Source organism: Enhydra lutris, unplaced genomic scaffold, assembly GCF_002288905.1.
Source record: "Enhydra lutris kenyoni isolate GAN:26980312 unplaced genomic scaffold, ASM228890v2 scaffoldscaffold42, whole genome shotgun sequence".
NCBI lineage: Eukaryota > Metazoa > Chordata > Mammalia > Carnivora > Mustelidae > Enhydra > Enhydra lutris.
Genome location: NW_019154126.1, coordinates 5,494,308 through 5,513,590, shown reverse-complemented (window position 1 = coordinate 5,513,590; position 19,283 = coordinate 5,494,308). Strand labels below are relative to the sequence as shown.

Here is a 19,283-nt window from a genome sequence, read left to right as displayed (position 1 = left end):
TGAAAATCATCAGAAGCTCTCCGTTGACTTTTAGGGTATGAAGAGCTTTCTATGTTCTTCCCAAAATGACATTTCTGATTTTAATTCTCCTACAAACTCTTGTGTTCTTGTTCCTCAAACATGCTCTGGGAGTTATAAATGTCATCTTTTGGTCATATCACTGTGTTAGCATGGCTTGTAATTTTTTTGTTGATAGTGGATACAGTGTACCAGGTAAAAGGAATCAAGGTAAAGAGGTCTTCTGGGTGAACTTTTCTGTCTATCTGGTAGAAAGTAAGGTCATTTACTATTTACTGTTGGTTGGAGCTATAGGAGTCAGAAGGTTTTAACGTCTACCAGTATCCCCCTCGGCTTCTCCCTTGTCTTTTGGTTTCCCTAGTGAATTTCTTTTTTTTTTAAAAAAAGATTTTATTTACTTATTTGACAGAACGAGAGAGTGTGCATACTGGCAGGGGAGGGGCAGAGGGAGAGGGAGAAGCAGACTTCCCGTAGAGCAGGAGGCCGGATGGGGGCTCCATCCCAGGACCCTGTGATCATGATCTGAACCAAAGGCAGACACTTAACTGACTGAGCCCCCAGGCACCCCTCCCTAGTGACTTCTTCAATAAGCTCTGAGAGAGGGCGTTCTTTCAGTTGCAGCCCCCACTGTAATATAGGAGCCTTTTGATGGGGTGGGAAGGTGAAGAGGTGTTGAGTGTGAAAGTCACAGCACTAGGAACCCTCCATAATTCTGTGATCTATCACAATCTTTCAGTAAGCGTGTGCTCTTTTACTGTGACCTTGACAAGTACTTCTCAGTTTTCCCTCTCCCTTAGGTGATGGGAATTCTAGACCTTTTTAAGAAAAATAGGCATACTTCAAAATGGCTACTTTTCCTCTCTCCCAGAAAGAAACAGAGGGGATTTTTCTCCTGTCTTCACTGTGGGAACTTGGTAGGGCTTCTGGATATAAGACTTTGGGGATGCCCTTAAGACTTGTCCCCCTGGAGTTCCGATCTCTCGAGCTTCTCCATGCTGAGCCTCCGGCAGTCTGTTAATTGCGGTTTCCCGTTTTCCTCACCCAGGGCTGGCTCCATCTGTGGTTCCTGCTCCTGCGGTTTTGCTCCAGTGAATTGTGATTCTCTGTATCTGCCTTCCTGTCTCCAGTGGTTTTCCCTGTGATGTCTACTCTAATTCTCTCATAGATATAAGAAGAGTTTTTTATTTTTTTTAGTTTGTCTGGCTTTTTTACTTGTAAAGATGAGGCTGTGCCTCTAAGCTTCTTACATGCTAGACTAGAAACCAGGAAGAACCTCTTAGTGATTTTTTAAGAATGAACTTTTGCCCCTCTAACCTACTTTCTTTTCCTATTACCATCTCCATTATATTCCTTAACATCTTAATATAATGATAGGTCTCTTTTAAAGTCTTTTCTTAGTCATCCAGTTTAAGCCATCTTTTATTAGATGAACTAGATGGCATTTACAGCCTATGTCAATATTTGGCATTATAGGCTCACAATAACCCCAGTGAGCTGTATATTATTATTATTATTACCACCCATCTGACAGAGGGTGGATATGAGACACCATGGGGATTCAGTGATTTTCCCAAAGTCACAAAGCTTGTAAGGACAGTACGGCACTCCGGGTAGTCTGACCTGTAATGTGTCTTCTAAATAGTACATACTGCTAGCTTTCATTGTCAGATTCTTTTGAGTATGTTTCATGTGTTCTGAGCTATAACTTGTCTTTCTCCTTAACATCCAAATGCAAGACATGGCACCTTCCTTGTAGTAGTCATCCAGTCAGTAACTTGTGATTGACTGTCTTTTTTCTACTACTAGAATCATCTTTCGATCTATTTTTTTTTTTAAATTCCCAGGAGAGTAACACTAATTTGCAACTTTGTTCTAAGCACTTTCCATGTAGTGTATCCTTTAATCTTTACCACAACCCCATGAGGTAAGGTACTGACTATAATTATCTCTTCATGCTTCTGAGTCCTGGAGAATTTCCATAGGTTGCCCAAGGTCACATACCAAATAGGTGGTAATGTCAGGATTTGAATGGAAGCCAACAGCTCAAGTACCTGCAGGCTTAACCATAGGGCCACCCAGCCCAAGGTTTCTGCTCATTACATATTCATTAAAAGAACCTGATGATACTGTTTTCTGTTTCAGTGAAAAGAAACATTCTTCTGTTCTTGTTTGCTTTCCACACTCTTTCAGGTAAAATGGGTCTGAAATCTAAACATCAAAGTCAAATCTAAAGTCAAAGTTCATACCATTTATCATTTAACTAAAGGATTTATGCTTTATTAGTTCTCCCTTCCTACATGACAGAGAAACAAGTTTTCTTTTTAATCTCAATTTGGCAAATAAAATCAAGTTACACAAATGCTATTAAGTAAATGCTTGTTTCTCAAGACATCTTGACAATAACACATAAAGAGGTTCTTCAGGGTTCTTCCATTATGAAGATTAAGAGAGTCAGAATCCTTTGTCTCCAGCTACACTCCTGGAAGTGCCAACAACTCCATTCATATGGCACCTTCATGGGATTGAGTTATACTTATCCCTGAGCAAATTAAAATCTTTCAAAATAAGGTGAATATATCCCTACGATGAATAGATCACGTTTTGGCGTGTCTCAACTTTAAGCTTCATTTTTAGATCAGGTCAGTGATTACTGAAGGAAACAGTTTATAGCACCAAGATTTGGTAATAATAAATAGCCTTAAAATGAGATAGCCTATTTTTTCTTAATAAGTAATAATTATTCTTAAGAAGAGTAATGCCTGAAGAATAAACTGTTAGAAAAGGTAGAAATAAAGAAATGCCAAATCGATTCATTGTATAGCCTTTCAAAAAGCAAATAGAAGTGATGACAGACATTTTCATCAAATGCCATGAAAACATTTCATCTGACTTCAGAGGCATTGTATCTGTGGTTGCCATTTTGACAACTTTAAGAAAAACTTTTGTTCTCTCTCTGAGCATGTTTACATTTCACAGTCTTTAAAACTTGCAGACAGAAAGAGATTGAGGGCATTTCAGCTGATAATCATTGTGCCCCCTCCCCTTTCTTTGTAGAGCGAGGGACAGGCAGAAATTACAGAGGATGTGGAACCAAGCTAAGTAAGTCTAACTCTGAACAACGGAGCATGTGCTATTTTGGAAGAGAGGCATACTGCATCACATTTTCAAAAACCATTAGGCAGCTTTATTTTATGAGCAAGGGGGAAAAAAAAAGACTAAAATTACCTACAATTTAAAGCGGGAAGTCAATTCAGATCACTTGAAGTGGGAAATTGTCTTTTATGATTTGACCCTAGTAGAAGTGAGTATGATTCTTCCGAGGGCACTGGAGCTGAAAAAATACAGCTTTCTTTTGAAAGTATTAACTGTCTTTTTATAAAAGAAATGTCAAATTTATTACATTATGACATAATGACTCAACAAAACATTTTCAAAAACTCAAGATTGTAGCTAATCACATCGAAAAGACAAATTAGAGTCTCTACTGCATGCCAACACCAAAGTGAAAAAGAATGTCCGTGAGGCACACCGTTGGATTCTGAATGTGGCTAATGTATTTTGGCTCTCTCCTGTCAAGTAACAATGGAGAGCCAAATAAAGTGATGTTGAATTTATACTATTTGACACTAAGTGGCTCCAGTTTTTGAGAATGTGTGTAATTCTTTAAAGAGTGTCTAAGGTAAAAATTGAATATTGATGAGAAACTTCTTTCCAGTGCCTGATTGTAGCTAATTAACATATGACATATAAAATCTGTACGCTAGGAATCCTAAGAACTTGTAATCCTAAAACCTGTACCAACAAAATTGAAGTGTTACACTGAAACGTACAGAAAATATCAGGAGGCAGAGTGTAGGGAGAGGTAACATTCAGACATATTTAGTAAGTGCCCACAGTCCGGAGTACTGCTTCTGGCAGTATTAAAGTTTTACAAACATAATTAAAGGCATTCTAATATAATATATGAGAATTAATTTACAATGGCCAACAGAAAGCCATAAAGCAGTTTAAAATCAGACCGACAATCAGAAAAGTCTGCTTCTGTAAAAATCTATCCCATGACTGTTGGGAAAAGTAGGGATTGGGAAAAATAAATGTAGAATTGGAGATGAAGGTGGTTGCTTATTCCACAGAGTCATATGTAAATAAAGTCAACTGGTTCAATGATTTACCATTAAACTCTAAATATGTTGTGGCAGTTGAGACTTTTAAGCTTTATTATCTGCTTTAACAAATTCTGAACTTCGTGTGGAAAGCTTGATTGACCTTCCCCAAGGATTTTGCTAGATATAAATAGGTAGTTCTCAGTGAAGCAACTGAAAATTCATAAATGTTTGAAAGTAGGTCTAGTCTGAGCTTGCTAGATAAAGAATGAGTCTATTTCTGAAAATATAATTCAATGTAAGGTTTTATAACTTTGTGATATAGTACATAGTTCCTGGATAATTCACATATTTCTATTAATAATTTCAAGAGGCTAAGCAACTTTTCACCTTAGTGATTCTCAGGAAAAAATATGGCATTTCAACAAGTCTATTCCCCTTACAAAGTCAAGCTTGGATATACTAGAGTTCTAGAATTAAAAATACCAAAATACCAAATTTGCAATGGTTGCTTCTAAATTTCCAGGCATAGTTTTCTATTCTTAAATTTTAAAATGGTTAAAAGTTCACATTTGCATGCATTAATACATCAGCCAGGAATTGACTTTCTGACTTTTGTGTTCCACTGCAGGATGTTGTAAGACCGAATTGAATGTGCAAATCAGGAGAGGCTAGGTGGGGTACACTTTGAAGGCTCACCCAGAGTCCCCTAACTAATAATTGGGATTGCTTACCTTTGATGTTGAGCCCTACAGAACATTGTCTTATACTGAAATAAATATGGTGCAGTGAAACATCCTGGATTATTATCATCCCCCATGAATTACTTTTTTTTTTACATTAAGTTTCATAATATATCCCTAAAATACAAACATTATATTGTTCTACATTCCTTTCAATGATGTCATATCTTTGCTAAGCTGATTTATGGTAGTTGCTATGATGAAAGTAAGTACTAGGGAAAACGAAAATGGGATAGGAAATGAAGGTGGTGATGTTCAATGTAATTTCGAGGTTTGAGACTTTGGGCAGTGCCTAATGAACACACTCTCTAGTGGAAAGTAATTGTGGTTATTTAAGAATTGTTTTGTTTTTTTCAGTTTGTATGTATTAGTTTTTCGAAAGCCGTGATGTTGTTAGTATTTTAATAGGCTTTAAGTTGTTTGGACTTAAGGACTTAATAAACAAAACCAAAATATTGCTTTCCTCCTGGGGTGCCATAAAAAAATTATTGAGACCCTGAGGATGCTGTGACTGGGGTTCCACAAGAAGCCTATAGGCAATGACTAAGGCTGGAGAATTTGGTTAGGTTGTATTCATTTTGCTGTGCAGACTTAAAACTTACCTTTAAAAAAGAAGTATCACATGATTAAAATTACTCAAAAGAAACATCTGAGTTAGTGAAGGGTTAGTGTATTTATGTAGTTAGAAGAATAAATTTACCAAAATACAAGATTTTAAATCAGAATTTCTATTTTTTTTAAAAGATTTTATTTATTTGACAGAGAGAGATCACAAGTAGGTAGAGAGGCAAGCAGAGAGAGAGAGAGAGGGAGGAGGAAGCAGGCTCCCTGCCTAGCAGAGAGCCCCATGCGGGACTCGATCCCAGCACCCCGAGATCATGACCTGAGCCGAAGTCAGAGGCTTAACTCACTGAGCCACCCAGGCAGCCCCAGAATTTCTATTTTTAAAATGGATTAAGTTTATGCCAGTGGACACAATCAGTTATTTTCTCACTGCTCCAAATGTTTGACATTCAGTATCAGGTTAGTAGTACAGCATGGATAGATATATATTTAAAGTCAGGGTTAAACATGATTTGCTTTTGAGATGGAGGTATATTACTTCTCATTATATATGTCATACTATTTAAGAGCTGAGTTATGAAATACAAAATAGTTTCATACACACATACTGAACATTAATTTTTCTTATTTGGAACTAGGTCACGGCTATTTCTTCACATCCAGTATAGTATGAATAGATTCCATGCTTTCATCTTAACTGTATACATTATTATTATAGTGAATTGGACTATACTATATTTTCTTTATTCAGGATAACATTGTAAGGTTTGTCTGATACTGTTCTCCAAGTGCACTGGGAATCCTTACGGGTGTAAAAGGCAATAAAATGAGGGAACACCTAGATCTTCTTCTTTAATCAGAGAGCGTAGATTTAACAAATGTGTGTTCTTAATGAATAAGCCACAGTTTGTAGGAGATTTGACTGATGGTGTCTAGGTATATCTTGGCTGCACATGCCACATTCATGTCTTCTTGTTCCAAATAAGAAAACAAACATGTCATCCTTGCAAACAATTATGAAAGCAAACTTTTCTGTGGCTGACTTAAAATATTGTGCACAATTTTCCTAATCCAATGTTAGCTAGTACATGTATTTCATAAAACAGTGAGGAGAGAAAACAGCTCAATGGTGTAAGCCAGGAAACTTAACAGGTTATTTCCACTACTATTTTATATTGAGGAAAATCTTGCAGCATCCGTTCACATGTCATATTCCTTGGTATTTTTCTTAAGATTTTTTTTTTTTTTGGTGAGACTTTTATAAAGCGTTCTAAGTGAACAGAAATATTTTCAGTAAGGAACTTAAAAAGAAAATAGGGGCACCCGGGTGGCTTAATCAGTTAAGCATCGAACACCTGAGGGTTGTGAGATTGGAGCCCGCACATCTAGCTGGAGCTCAGTGGGGTGTCTGCTGGAGAGTCTCTCCCTCTGCCCCTCCCCGCACTCACTTGTGCACAGGCGCATGTTCTTTCTCTCTCTTTCTCTAAAATAAATCATTAAAAAAGTAGATGTAAGTCTCTTTCAGTATCTGGTCTGGCATGTAAGGAGCTAGGAAGTCATTATTTCTTTCCCCATAAAAAGAGAAAAACCAAAAGCTGAACAAACTAAAAATCAACAAAACTCTTTTTAAATTTATTAGAGAATTAAGGGCTCCACACACACCACTGCCCCCAAACTGGAGACACTTACTGGAGCAGATGCTCCAGTCAGTACGGGGTCAAACAGGAGTCCATACAGGGCAGGACATCCTCACCAATTACTGATGGATTGCTGTAGGTTCAATGTGGACGAGTTGGAGAGCTAGTCCAGGGGGTTTCAGTGTTAGAGAGCCCCCACACTTTTGTAAGTTTTACCTTTAGAAACCCTGTCAGTTTTTCACAGTGAAGATCAGAGGGAGCTCCTCTCTGCTTTCAGCAGGTAGAGGGAAGAAATAGCCATTTTGAACATTTCCCAGAGCTTTCTGTTTTTCATAACAAACCTGCCCTCAAGAGAAACTATTTTACTAGCACCTAACTGACTTAAAAACAAAACAAACAAACAAAAACAAAAAACAAACAATTGACCTAAGAGATAAGAGATGGGAGAGTTTACTGGGAAAATAACCTGGTATGTTTCTTACACTGTTCATGAAGTGGTACTGTGATATTTTAAAGAGGACTTGGACTAGTGGTAATGTATATTGCAAACTCACTGTCAACCCCTAGAAAAGATTAAAAATATATATGTAATTGGCATGCTAAGACATGATAAAAAATGAAATCATATGAAATCCTCAATTAAGATCAGAGAAGACTGAAAAACAGTGAAAGAAAAAAGAGAAAGAACAATACCAGTGAATAGGAAATTCTAACAAATAAGGTCAATGTTAATCCACCTATCTCAATAATCAGCTTAAATGTTGCTAGTCTATCAATATTCACTAATTAAAAGATTAAGAGAAGATTAAAACAAAATGAAAGAACCATGTATTGTCAGTAACAAACCAATTTCCAGTATAAATACATTGAATGAATGAATGGGGAAAAAGTGAAAGAATGGAGAAAAATATGCAATGTTAACATTAATTTCAGACAAAGAAGACTTCAGAGGAAGGGGAACATGCAGGGATAAAGAGGAGGATTAACAAATGATAAAAAGGTCATTACTCTAAGAAGACAAAACATCCTTCAGTGTGTAAGCACTTAACCTCAGAACATCAAAATACACAAAGCAAACCTAACAGCATTGCACGAAGAAAAAGATGAATCCACTACTACAGCTGGAGACTTCAACACCCCTCTGTCAATAGTAGGGCCAACAGGTAGGAATCAGTAAGGACATAGTCAAGCTGAGCAGCACCATCAATCAATTGGATACAACGGACATTATAGAATCCTTCAACAACAGCAGAATATGCATTCTTCATAAGCTCACATGGAACATTCACCAAAATAGCCCACATTTGAGCCATAAAACACAACAAACTTAAAAGAAATACTATAATATGAGCTCTCAGAACATAATGGAATTAAGGTAGAAATCAGTAACAAATATCACTGGAAAATTCCAGAAAACTTGAAGATTAAACGAGTAGATTTCTAAATAACATAATGAACCAAAGGAAAAAAATCTCAAAGGAAATTTTGAACTATTGTGAATTAAATGAAAAAGCAAATATAACTTACAAAAATTTGTGAGATTCAGTGAAAATGCATAGAGGGAAATTTTTAGCAACAAATGCATACATTAGGAGAAATATTTAAAATTGATAATTTGTTTGCAGCTTAGGAAACTAGGAAAAGAAGAGTAATTTATAAAATTGAAATCAGGAAATCATTAAGCAAATAATCCAGTTAAGAAATGGGTCGAAGACGGACGCCTGGGTGGCTCAGTGGGTTAAGCCGCTGCCTTCGGCTCAGGTCATGATCCCAGCATCCTGGGATCGAGTCCCACATCGGGCTCCTTGCTCAGCAGGGAGCCTGCTTCTCCCTCTGCCTCTGCCTGCCACTCTATCTGCTTGTGCTCACTCTCCCTCTCTCTCTCTCTCTCTGACAAATAAATAAAAAAAATCTTTAAAAAAAAAAAAAAAAAAAGAAATGGGTCGAAGACATGAAAAGACATTTTTCTGAAGAAGACATCCAGACGGCCAAAAGACACATGAAAAGATGCTCAATGTCACTCATCCTCAAGGAAATACAAATCAAAACTAATATCACTTCACACCTGTCAGAATGGCTAAAATTAACAACACAGGAAACAGCACATGGGGAAGAATGTGGAGAAAAGGGAACTTACACTATTGGTGGGAATGTAAACTGGTTCAGCCACTGTGGAAAACAGTACGGAGTTTCCTCAGAAAGTTAAAAACAGAACTACCCTATGAGGCAGCAACTGTACTACTGGGCATTTATCCAAAGGATACAAAAGTAAAGATTAGAAGTGGGGCTCCTGGGTGGCTCAGTTCATTGAGTATCTGATCTTGATTTCAGTTTGGGTCATGATCTCAGAGTCATGGTCAGCAGGGAGTCTGCTTGAGATTCTCTCTCTCCCTCTGCCCCTCCCCCTGCTTGTGATTGCTGTCTCTCACTCTCTCATTCTCTCTCTCAAATAAATAAATTTTAAAAAATACAAATTCGAAGGGGCACCTGTCCCCTGATGTTTATAGGAGTATTGTCAACAATAGTCAAATCATGGAAGGAGCCCAAATTTCCATCCACTGATGAATGGATAAAAAAACGTGAAATGGATGAATAGATAGGTAGATAATGGATTATTACTCAGCCATAAAAAGTAATGAAATCTTGCTATTTGCAAGAATGTGGATGGAGCTAGAGTGTATTATGCTAAGCGAAAGAAGTCAGAGAAAGACAAATACTATATGACTTCACTTATGTGGAATTTAGGAGACAAAACAGATGAACATAGGGGGAAAAGAGAGAGGGAGGCAAACTGTAAGAGACTCTTAACTACAGAGAACAAAGAGGGTTGCTGAAGGGGAGGTTGGTGGGGGGATGGGTTAATTGGTGATAGGTATTAAGGAGGGCACATTTGATGACTTCTATGTAAGTGATGAGTCACTAAATTCTACTCCTGAAACTAATATTACACTGTTACGTTAACTAACTTGAATTTAAGTAAAACCTTGAAATTATAAAAATAAATAAAATAAATCATAGGTAAAATCAAAATGAAAATCTAGTTTGTTGAAAAGATTAATAAAATTGAAGATCCTCTAGATACATAAACCTCAAAAGAAAAGAAAACACAAACTGCTAATTATCAGAAATAAAAGGGGGAACCATCATTACTTAAATGATACTAAAATGATAATAGACACTAAATGATAATAGAAATGATACTAAAATGATAATAGACACTAAAATGATAATAGAAAAATATTATGTACAACTAAGTGCCCACAAATCTGGTAATCTAAGTAGACCAATTCCTTCAAAGACACAAGCAACCAAAATCACATGAGAAATAGATAATCTAAACAAGCTTGTAACAAAGAAATTGCTTACAGGGGTGAACATCTCTAACTTGATAAAGAATGTCTTGCTCCTGCAGCACATACTGCAACTGAAATGATACAGAGAAGATTAGCATGGCCCTTACACAAGGATGACACATGAATTTGTGATATATTCCATATTTTTATGGTGACTGTAGTTGATAATACTCTTATTATATACTTGAAATTTGCTGTGAGAGTAGATCTTAAGCATTCTCATACACATACACACACACAAAGTAAATATGTGAGGTGATGCATGGATGAACTCATTTGTGAGAATCCTTTCAAAGTGTGTACAAATGTCAAATCATCATGTTGTACACTTTAAGTGAATTCCAATTGTATTTGTCAATTATGCTTCAGTAAAGCTGAAAAAAGATATCTACAGAAAACATACAGCAAACATTTATAATTGTGAGAAATTAGGTACTTTCCTGGTAAGAGCAGAGTAAGACAAGGTTGTCTGTTCTCACCACTCATATTCAACATCATCCTAGAAGTCCTAGCTAATACAATAAGGCAAGTGAGGAAAACAAAAGATTAGGAAGAAAGATATAAAGTTGTGTTTGTTTGCAGATGACATGCAGTTATATACCATGAAGAAAACTCTTGGAATTAATAAACAGTTATAGCAATGTTGTCAGATACAAGGTTTGTACACAAATGCCATTTACTTTATTATATGCTAGCCCTGAAAAATTAGAACTTGAAATTTAAAACACAATGATTATATTAATACCAGAGAGAGAGAGAGAAATACTTAAGTATAAATATAACAAATAATTACAGGTTCTACATGAGAAAAAATACAAACTCTGATGAAAGAAATCAAAGATCTAAATAAACTGGGAGATTCCATGTTTGTGGACGGGAAGAATAAGTATTTTGAAGCTGTCCATTCTTCCCAATTTGATGTATATGTACAAGGTAATTCCAATCAAAATTCCAGCACATAATTTTATAGAAAGCAACAAACTGATTCTAAAGTTTATATGGAGAGGCAAAAGACTCAAAATAGCCAACAAAATATTGAAGTATTTAAAAAAACAAAGTTGGAGGAAGTATAATGCCTTATTTCAAGACTTACTATGAAGCTATAGTAATTAAGACAGTGTAATATTGGAAAAATAATAGATAAATAGAGAAATGGAACAGAACAGAGAGCTCAGAGATACACCCATATGAGTAAGATCATCTTATATTTGACAAATGAACAAAGGCAGTTCAACAAAGAATGGATAGTCTTTTCAATAAATGGTATTAGAACAACTGGACATCCATATGAAAAAAAAATCTAGATACAGAACTTAAACCTCTCATGAAAATTAACTCAAAGTGGATTATAGATCTTAAAGTAAAATGTAAAACTGTAAAACTCCTAGAAGACAAAATAGGAGAACATTTAGGTGACTCTAAGTTTGGTGATGAATTTTCAGATACAATACTAAAAGCTTGAGTTGTGAATGAAAAAATTGCTGAGTTGCACTTCATTAAAATTAAAATTTCCACTCTGCATATGACACTATTAAGAAAAATAAAACGTAAGCCACAGACTTGGAGAAAATAGTTGCAAACACATATCTGAGAAAGGACTGTGTCCAACATGTAAAAAGAATGCTTAAAACTTAACAGTAAAAAAGTAAAAAAATAGACAAAAGATCTGAACAGATACCTATTGTAGAACATAGACAGATGGCAAATAAGTATAAGAAAAAATGCTCCATATTATATGTTATCAGGAAAATGCACATTGAAATGACATTGAGTTGAAATGAAATACCACTGCATACCTAGTATAATAACTAAAATCCAAAACACTAACAACATGAATGCTGATGGGGATAAAGAGGACAGGGGACTCTCCTTTCTTGTTGATGGGGCTGCAAAATGGTATGGCCAACATTGGAAGACAAGTTGGCATTTTTTAAAAAACTAAACATACTTTTACCATAAGATCCAACAGTTGTGCTCCTTGGTATATACACAAATGAAAACTTAAGCTTAGACAGAAGCATGCACACAGTTGCTATAGGAACTTTATTCATAATTGCTAAAAGTTAGAAGAAACCAAGATGTCCTTCATAGGTGAATGGATAAACACACTGTGGTACATCTATACAAAGGAATTTTATTAAGTGATAAAATGAAGTAAGCTATCAAGCCACAAAAAAGATATGGAAGATCCTTAAATGCATATTGTTAAGTGAAAGAAGCTAACTTAGAAAGGCTACATACTATATTATTACAAGCATATCATACTCTGGAAAAGAGAAACCAATGGATATAGTAAAAAGATCAGTGGTTGCCAGGCATTTGATGGGGGAGAGTGGGAGGAAGAGATGGAGAGGGGCTGCGCGGGAGATCTTAGAGCACAGAAACTCTCTCTTGCACAACAGGGCAGTGGTGGACATGTCGTACATTCGTCAGAGCCCGTGGAACACACAAGGGAATGAATGAACCCTGATGTAAACTATGGACTTCAGTCAATAATAATGCATCAGTATAGGCTCATTCATTGAATGTAACAAAGTACTGCACTAATGCAAAGTGTTAATACTAGGCAAATTCCATGTAGTGGGGAGGTTGGAACTCTGTAATTTCTTGCAACTCTCTTTTTTTAAGTGGATAGAAGAACAAGCAACCCCTTAGTGACTTCATGAGGACTCCAACCAGTCTGTCTTATTAACCACATATTTATATTTACTGGCAATCCATTTGGTGAAATAATGGTATTTGTGAACATGAACAGGCAAAAAGTTAACCCATTAGAGGGTGTGAATGTGATCATCTAACTCTCTTTTGCAATTCTCTTGGGCTACTTCTGTTCTTTTTTTTTTCTTTTTTTTTCTTTTTTTTTTTTTTGCTACTTCTGTTCTTAACTCTATTCAAGGGAGTAATGCATGAGTGTTCCTTGCATTGAAGAATACAGTGCCATAGGAATAAAGGTCACAACATATATACTGATTCCTCAGAGAATACTGAATTCACCTGACAAGTTCTTCAATAGGAAAGCTTCATAAAAGAAGCCTCTTGTACTATTAATGTACAATTGATGATTACAAACCATATGTCTCAGTAACAGTACTAAAATGTCGGGGGGGAGAATATTTTAATTAGAAAATATTTTAATAGCTTTGATTTAAAACTGTAAATAAACATTTAACCTAAGAAAGCATATATATATGTGTGTGTGTGTGTGTGTGTATACACACACACACACATATATATATATATTAGTACACAATGTCATTTACTTTATTATATGCTAGCACTGAAAATCATTCTATCTATCTTTCTATCTATCTTCATTCTTTCCTAATAAAAGCCATGCAGAGGATAGTAGTTATGATGAATTTTGACAATGATGTCTGTAGAAAAAAATCCATTTGTGTTTAAATGGAGAGATCTTTCATGTATGGCTGCAGTTGAGGAGAATAGAAGTTATCGCTCAGCATGGTGACTTTCAAGTTTACATTTCATTCACTCTTACTGCCATTCGCTACTACTGTGCTCATTGTGGGAATCAGAAAAACTGGAAATGAGATACACTATCAATCAGCCTCCAATACCCCATGTCCCTGCTCTACACACAGTATACAAAATATTTTCCTTACTTGAAATGGGCAGACAGGTTTGAGCAAAGTAGAAGAAAAGAAATGTACCTAAAGAGTGAGCTCAGATATTTGATCACTTTCAGTAAGAGTCACATACTCAGGTGAACTTTGTGAATCATGTAATCACAGTGATTACATGACATTCTTTCTTCTCCTTCTCCTTCTCCTCCTTCTTCTTTCTCTTCCTCTTCTTCTTGTTTTTTCTTTTTGGGTCAAAAGAATGAAACATTATTGATTTGTGACTCCACAGAAAGAAAATGAGTTGTGTTTGTTTGTGTGTGGGTGGGAGGCATGCAGTTTGCTCATGGTTTAAATATGTTCTGCCTCATGCTATGACACCTATCGTTGTGCTGAAGGAGTTGTATTTGTCTATTTCAAGGGAGCGGCCGGCACTTCCTATATGTCAGCTCATCTGGACACAAAGAAGGACACATGGCAAGAATCTCTACTTCCCAGTACTTTCCAGCAAGTCTCGGAATATGTGCTGTTCGGTTCTGGTTCTACATGGTTGATCCCAGGAGTATGGGGATATTAAAGGTACGAAAGGAAGGTAGGAAGTTTTTCACGGAAATGTTCATAGCGTGTGTTTGAACATTTTTTTTTTTTAATCACACAAAACGGGTGTTGAGTCCATTAATTTCTCATTTCTTTCTGGGACAGTGGGACTTTGGCCAGCAGTGCTGTCATTCATCTTAATCTCATTCAAGATTTATCTCATTCAAGGCAGCCACCTGAACTCAATTATGGTGCTTGCTATTGAAAACATCATCTAGAGATAAAAAAGGATGGGCACATTCTCATGCATCTTCTACTAAAAACTTAGGGAAAATGCAGAAATGTGATGGCAAGGATAATGATAAAAAGAATTTTCTTCCCCAAACAAGGTAAAAGCAAAGAAATTTACAATTTTAAGCATCTATCAGCTTACCTGAAAAATAACATTGTGTGCTCCATTTTTGACTAATTTAAGACAGAATCTGCATCAGATGCATATGTCTTTGAAGAAGCAGGTTACTGCATTTTTACTTTTCATTGTCTGGAATATCCGTAAGCTTTTCAATCAGCCTGAAGCAATTTGGAAATCCTGATTTCTAACAGTAAGATTATATATCAGAACACAATACCTGGTGTTACTGCTTTGTAATTATACAACCACCTGTTGTCCTGAATAAAGAAAATAGGAATCTTTGACTATATCTCAAACATCATCCCTTATAAACAGTAACAGTTACTAAGTGATCTTAGTAACTGGGTATTGTGAACTTGTACCTGCTCTCTGCTTTAATTCTACCATTCATCTCATGAGGTAGTATATTCACCCCAATTTTATAGTTTAAAAACTGAGACTCAACATGGCTTAGTAACTTTTCTATTACAAAATCAATGACAAATCTGATTTCAAAAATCTGACATCCCTTATCCAGCATGGTTTCACAGGTGTTCTGCAGTTTGCCAAAGAAGTCTAGGGAGGAACCTGGGAACAGAGAGAAAGGGAAAAAAGGGCCTTATTCGTTCTAGCCAGCAATAGAAAAGAGAGCTCTTCAAGTAAAAATGCAAACATGCAAAGAAAGTAGGGAATTTGTACTGATTCTCCAAGCACGTCTGTGTTCCTGAAAAGAAGAGGGTAAAAACAACAGAGAAAGAGTCATTTTTAACAGTTTCGAAACAAGTAAATGAAGATCCTTTGACAACTTTGGAATTTTTTTTTCATAGTTTTTAGATACAGTATCTGAAACCTCAGCAGATTAGCTTATTGCTTATGTTCCATTTTACCTAGGGTAATTTATAACCACTAACCTTAGACAGACTCCACAGTGCATTATTTCTACCGATGTTTTAAACGCAGCTTGCTGTGGTGAAAGAGGATACATGTCCATGGTGGTTATGTATGGAAGTAAATACCAAGGGAAAGGCCAAGAGACCTTTCAACAGAACACGAGTTGATTTCAGTCACTTCCTCTCAGAATGTTGCTTCCTTAGTTCAAAAAGAGCATCCTTATGTCCAGCTGGTTGGTCAGACCGAATATTTTTGAACCCCCACCCCCACCCCCACCCCGGGCAATTCGTTTGTGAGCTTCTGAGACAACTACTTAAGTTACCCATTGCTTTGAGCCATATTTCGGGGAACATGTAAACATCAAAAAGAAATGTTGGCCTCAACTCTTGATTTCTGATACCTTGCTTTTGGCGACTTTTGGTTTTCCTAACCAGAGGCAGCAAGTATGCGTGGCAATGCTTTTATGCTCCGGTTTTCAGAGAGGTCTACTGGGAAGAATAGTGCTGGGGGATTAGTGGGACGTCTGGTTTTTGAAGAGGAATCACTTTCCCCCACTCCAGACCGTCTTGATAGGGTTGACGGTCACTCTAAGTTTCTTTTATGGCCTCCACAGCTGACCCAGGTCATAATCTTCTCCAGTAGTTGGTGCAGATTATAGGACGATTTGTCTTTCTTCTGTTTCACAAGTCATAAGGAGATAGACTACATTTGGGCTCATGGAGACCATCTTTCCCAATGTGGAGAGAGAGACGGAGAAAGAAGCTAACATAAGAAGGACTCCAACTGAAAAAAAAAGATGAAGAAGCAGAACAATATTTGTTCTGTTTAAATCCTGGATCCTGCCTTGTCTGAGCCCATAAAATTCTCTGTTACTTGCTACTGAAAACTCCTAACCTTTACAGAAATCTAAAAGAAACCATTTTCATAATGTATCCTTGTGTCAATGACAAACATAAGGGCAAGTCTCACTTTCTCAGCTATTGGTCTGGAAAATTCTATGTGTGTGTGGTTCTGGAGCACATGGTGCATCATAATTGTTCTAATCTGAAACCATTTCTTAAATTGATTGCACAAATCCTTTAGAAAAGGTATGGCAAAATACCCAAGGTGAAGTTTTATAGTAGAGGGTCTTGGAAATAGCTGGGAATTCTTAGGAGAGATTTCAGATTGTAGTTTGTGGTGGAATGCTTTCTTGTCAGCACACATGTTATGCAATTGTATTAAGTGCTGTGCATCCCCAGCTCTTCTGTGCTTTGTTCTGTACCCAAGAGAACTATACTTCCCAGGCTCTTTGCTCTCTGCTTTCCTGGATAGGTTTGGCCAGAGCTTTCCACTGGCCAAAGACAGGAAAGCAGGAACACAAGCCTTTCTTCTCTCCCTATTCCTTTCTCCCTCCCTCCCCTCATTCCTTTTCATCCTCCTCCTCTCTTTTCCTTCCCCCTCCCCCTCCCTCCTAATTTCCCTACCTCCCCCACCCCCAGCACCTCCCTCTGCTGAGTTTCTAACTGCATTTCATTTATGACTCAGCTTTTTCCAGTTAAGCCCTGCCTCCACCAAATAAGCCTGCCAAACTCCATCTTTCACAATCTCAGTTTCAGTAACTCCCTCCCTTTGACTGTCTGGTTTTAGAGGTGTTTCCTACACATAATGATTAATCTCTAGAATGCTTCATGATTTCCTTGGCAATGAACTTTATAACCAGTGCTCTACATTAAAGTTTTTCTATTTGAAATACATTAGTCTATATTTTCTAGCTTGGCCCAGTCTGATACAGCGTCCACTCCAAAGAAAACACAAATCTTTCCAAGATAATAACTTGTAACACAATGGAAAATTTTGAGCGAGCTCCAGTCAGCTTAAATTTGTCCTCCTTATATTGACTTATTAAAAACTTGCCCTTCAGTTGGGGAAGACAGAAAACAAATTTAAAGAAATGCAAATATGAAAACCTCAACTTGTGATGCAGTACTCTGGAGCAAATACAACAGGTTTCTATAATAAATAGTTACTCCTGGTCTGCTGAAAGAGTTTTATTTTATACTGAATGGTAAGGAAGACTTTGAGAAAGATGACATTTGAATTTAGGCTTGAAAAAAAAGAAGGAGCCAGCCTCGGTAACATCTGGAGTAAGAATCTCTCGGAAGGCAAAACAAGCTAGAGAAAGCTCAACGTGTAAGGTATTTGAAGGACAGTATAGCTGGAGCAAAATAAGTGAGAGAGAGAGAGAGAGAGAGGGGCCGGGGTGGGGGTCGGGAGAATGATGATATGAAGCAGGCTAGAGTCAGTTCATATAGGCAGGGCCCTTTTTAGGAACACTTCTAAGAACCACAGAAAGCCATTGAAGAGGGTCTTAGTCATCTTGGGCTGCTACAGCAGGTTACTGTGGCATAAGCAATGGAAATTTACTTCTCACAGTTCTAGAGGCTGAGAAGTCCAAGTTTAAGGTACTGACCAATTCAGTTCCTGGTGTGGAACCTCTTCCTGGTTTGCAGATGGCTGCCTTCTTTTTCACTGCGTGCTCACCTCTAGAGAGATCATCTCTCCCCGTCTCGTCTTATAAAGACATGCATCCCATTCATGGGGGGGGGGGGGGTCTACCCTCTTGACCTGATTGCCTCCCAAACACCTCACCTCATTTCCAAAATGCAGAACACTGAGAATTGGAGCTTCTGCATGTGATTCGGGGTTGGGGGGACGTGTTCAGTCGATGGCAGAGAGTATTTAATTGTGGAATAATATAACCTCATTTGGAAGTTTAGAAGATCTATCTGGTTGTTCTGTGGGAAGAAATGGGGACTGGTGGGTGGTAGGTGGCTAGAGGTGTGGCAGTGAAACAAAGAGGCAACTTAGAGGTGATTTCCAGGCTTTGCTTAGAGTCGAATCTAAGGATAAATTGGGAAGTAATTTCTATAAATAATGAATACTTAGATCTTCACCCAGCATAAAAAACTATTTTCTAAATAAAACATGCTTTAATTTATTAGTATATTAATGAAGGGCATCATATAGAGCTAAAGCAGATAAGACTTATACCGTCAATGAGATCAGAGTGATATGATTTTCCAATTAATTTTTAGGATAAAAAGCCAAAAGATTCAGATTTACCCCAGCCTGCAAAGTTGGCAAAATAGGTTGCATAGAAAGGGTTGTATTTTATAGGAACATGGAAGCCTGATGGTAAAGGAATAATATTCAAAATAGTAAATGGATAATATTCAGAATAATAAAATGTTCACACAGGCATCAGTGTCCTTTGATTCAAAGGCTTAGAAAATTAAAGGATAATGCTAATACATACTTTATTTTTTAGGTCAGGTTTTTTTTTTTCTGTCTTTCAATTACCTCCCTACATGTAAAATTAAAAGCTCTCCTTAAAATGGTGCTGGTCACTTTTTGATCCACATTGCTAAAAGAGCCCTAAGTGAACCAAATAATTTCCCATGAGATGACTTAGTTCCATTAGTTCGG

The 19,283-nt window shown here is 36.9% G+C and overlaps 1 protein-coding gene across 1 annotated transcript in view; it reads left to right on the top strand.

The window, feature by feature from the left end:
* LOC111155577 (MAM and LDL receptor class A domain containing 1) overlaps positions 1 to 19,283 on the top strand; it is a 757,926-nt gene that overhangs the window by 542,526 nt on the left and 196,117 nt on the right. Inside the window, exon 32 of the mRNA XM_022515825.1 lies at positions 14,418 to 14,575. Coding sequence (XP_022371533.1) covers positions 14,418 to 14,575 — 158 coding nt within the window. The remainder of the gene's footprint in view (positions 1 to 14,417; positions 14,576 to 19,283) is intronic.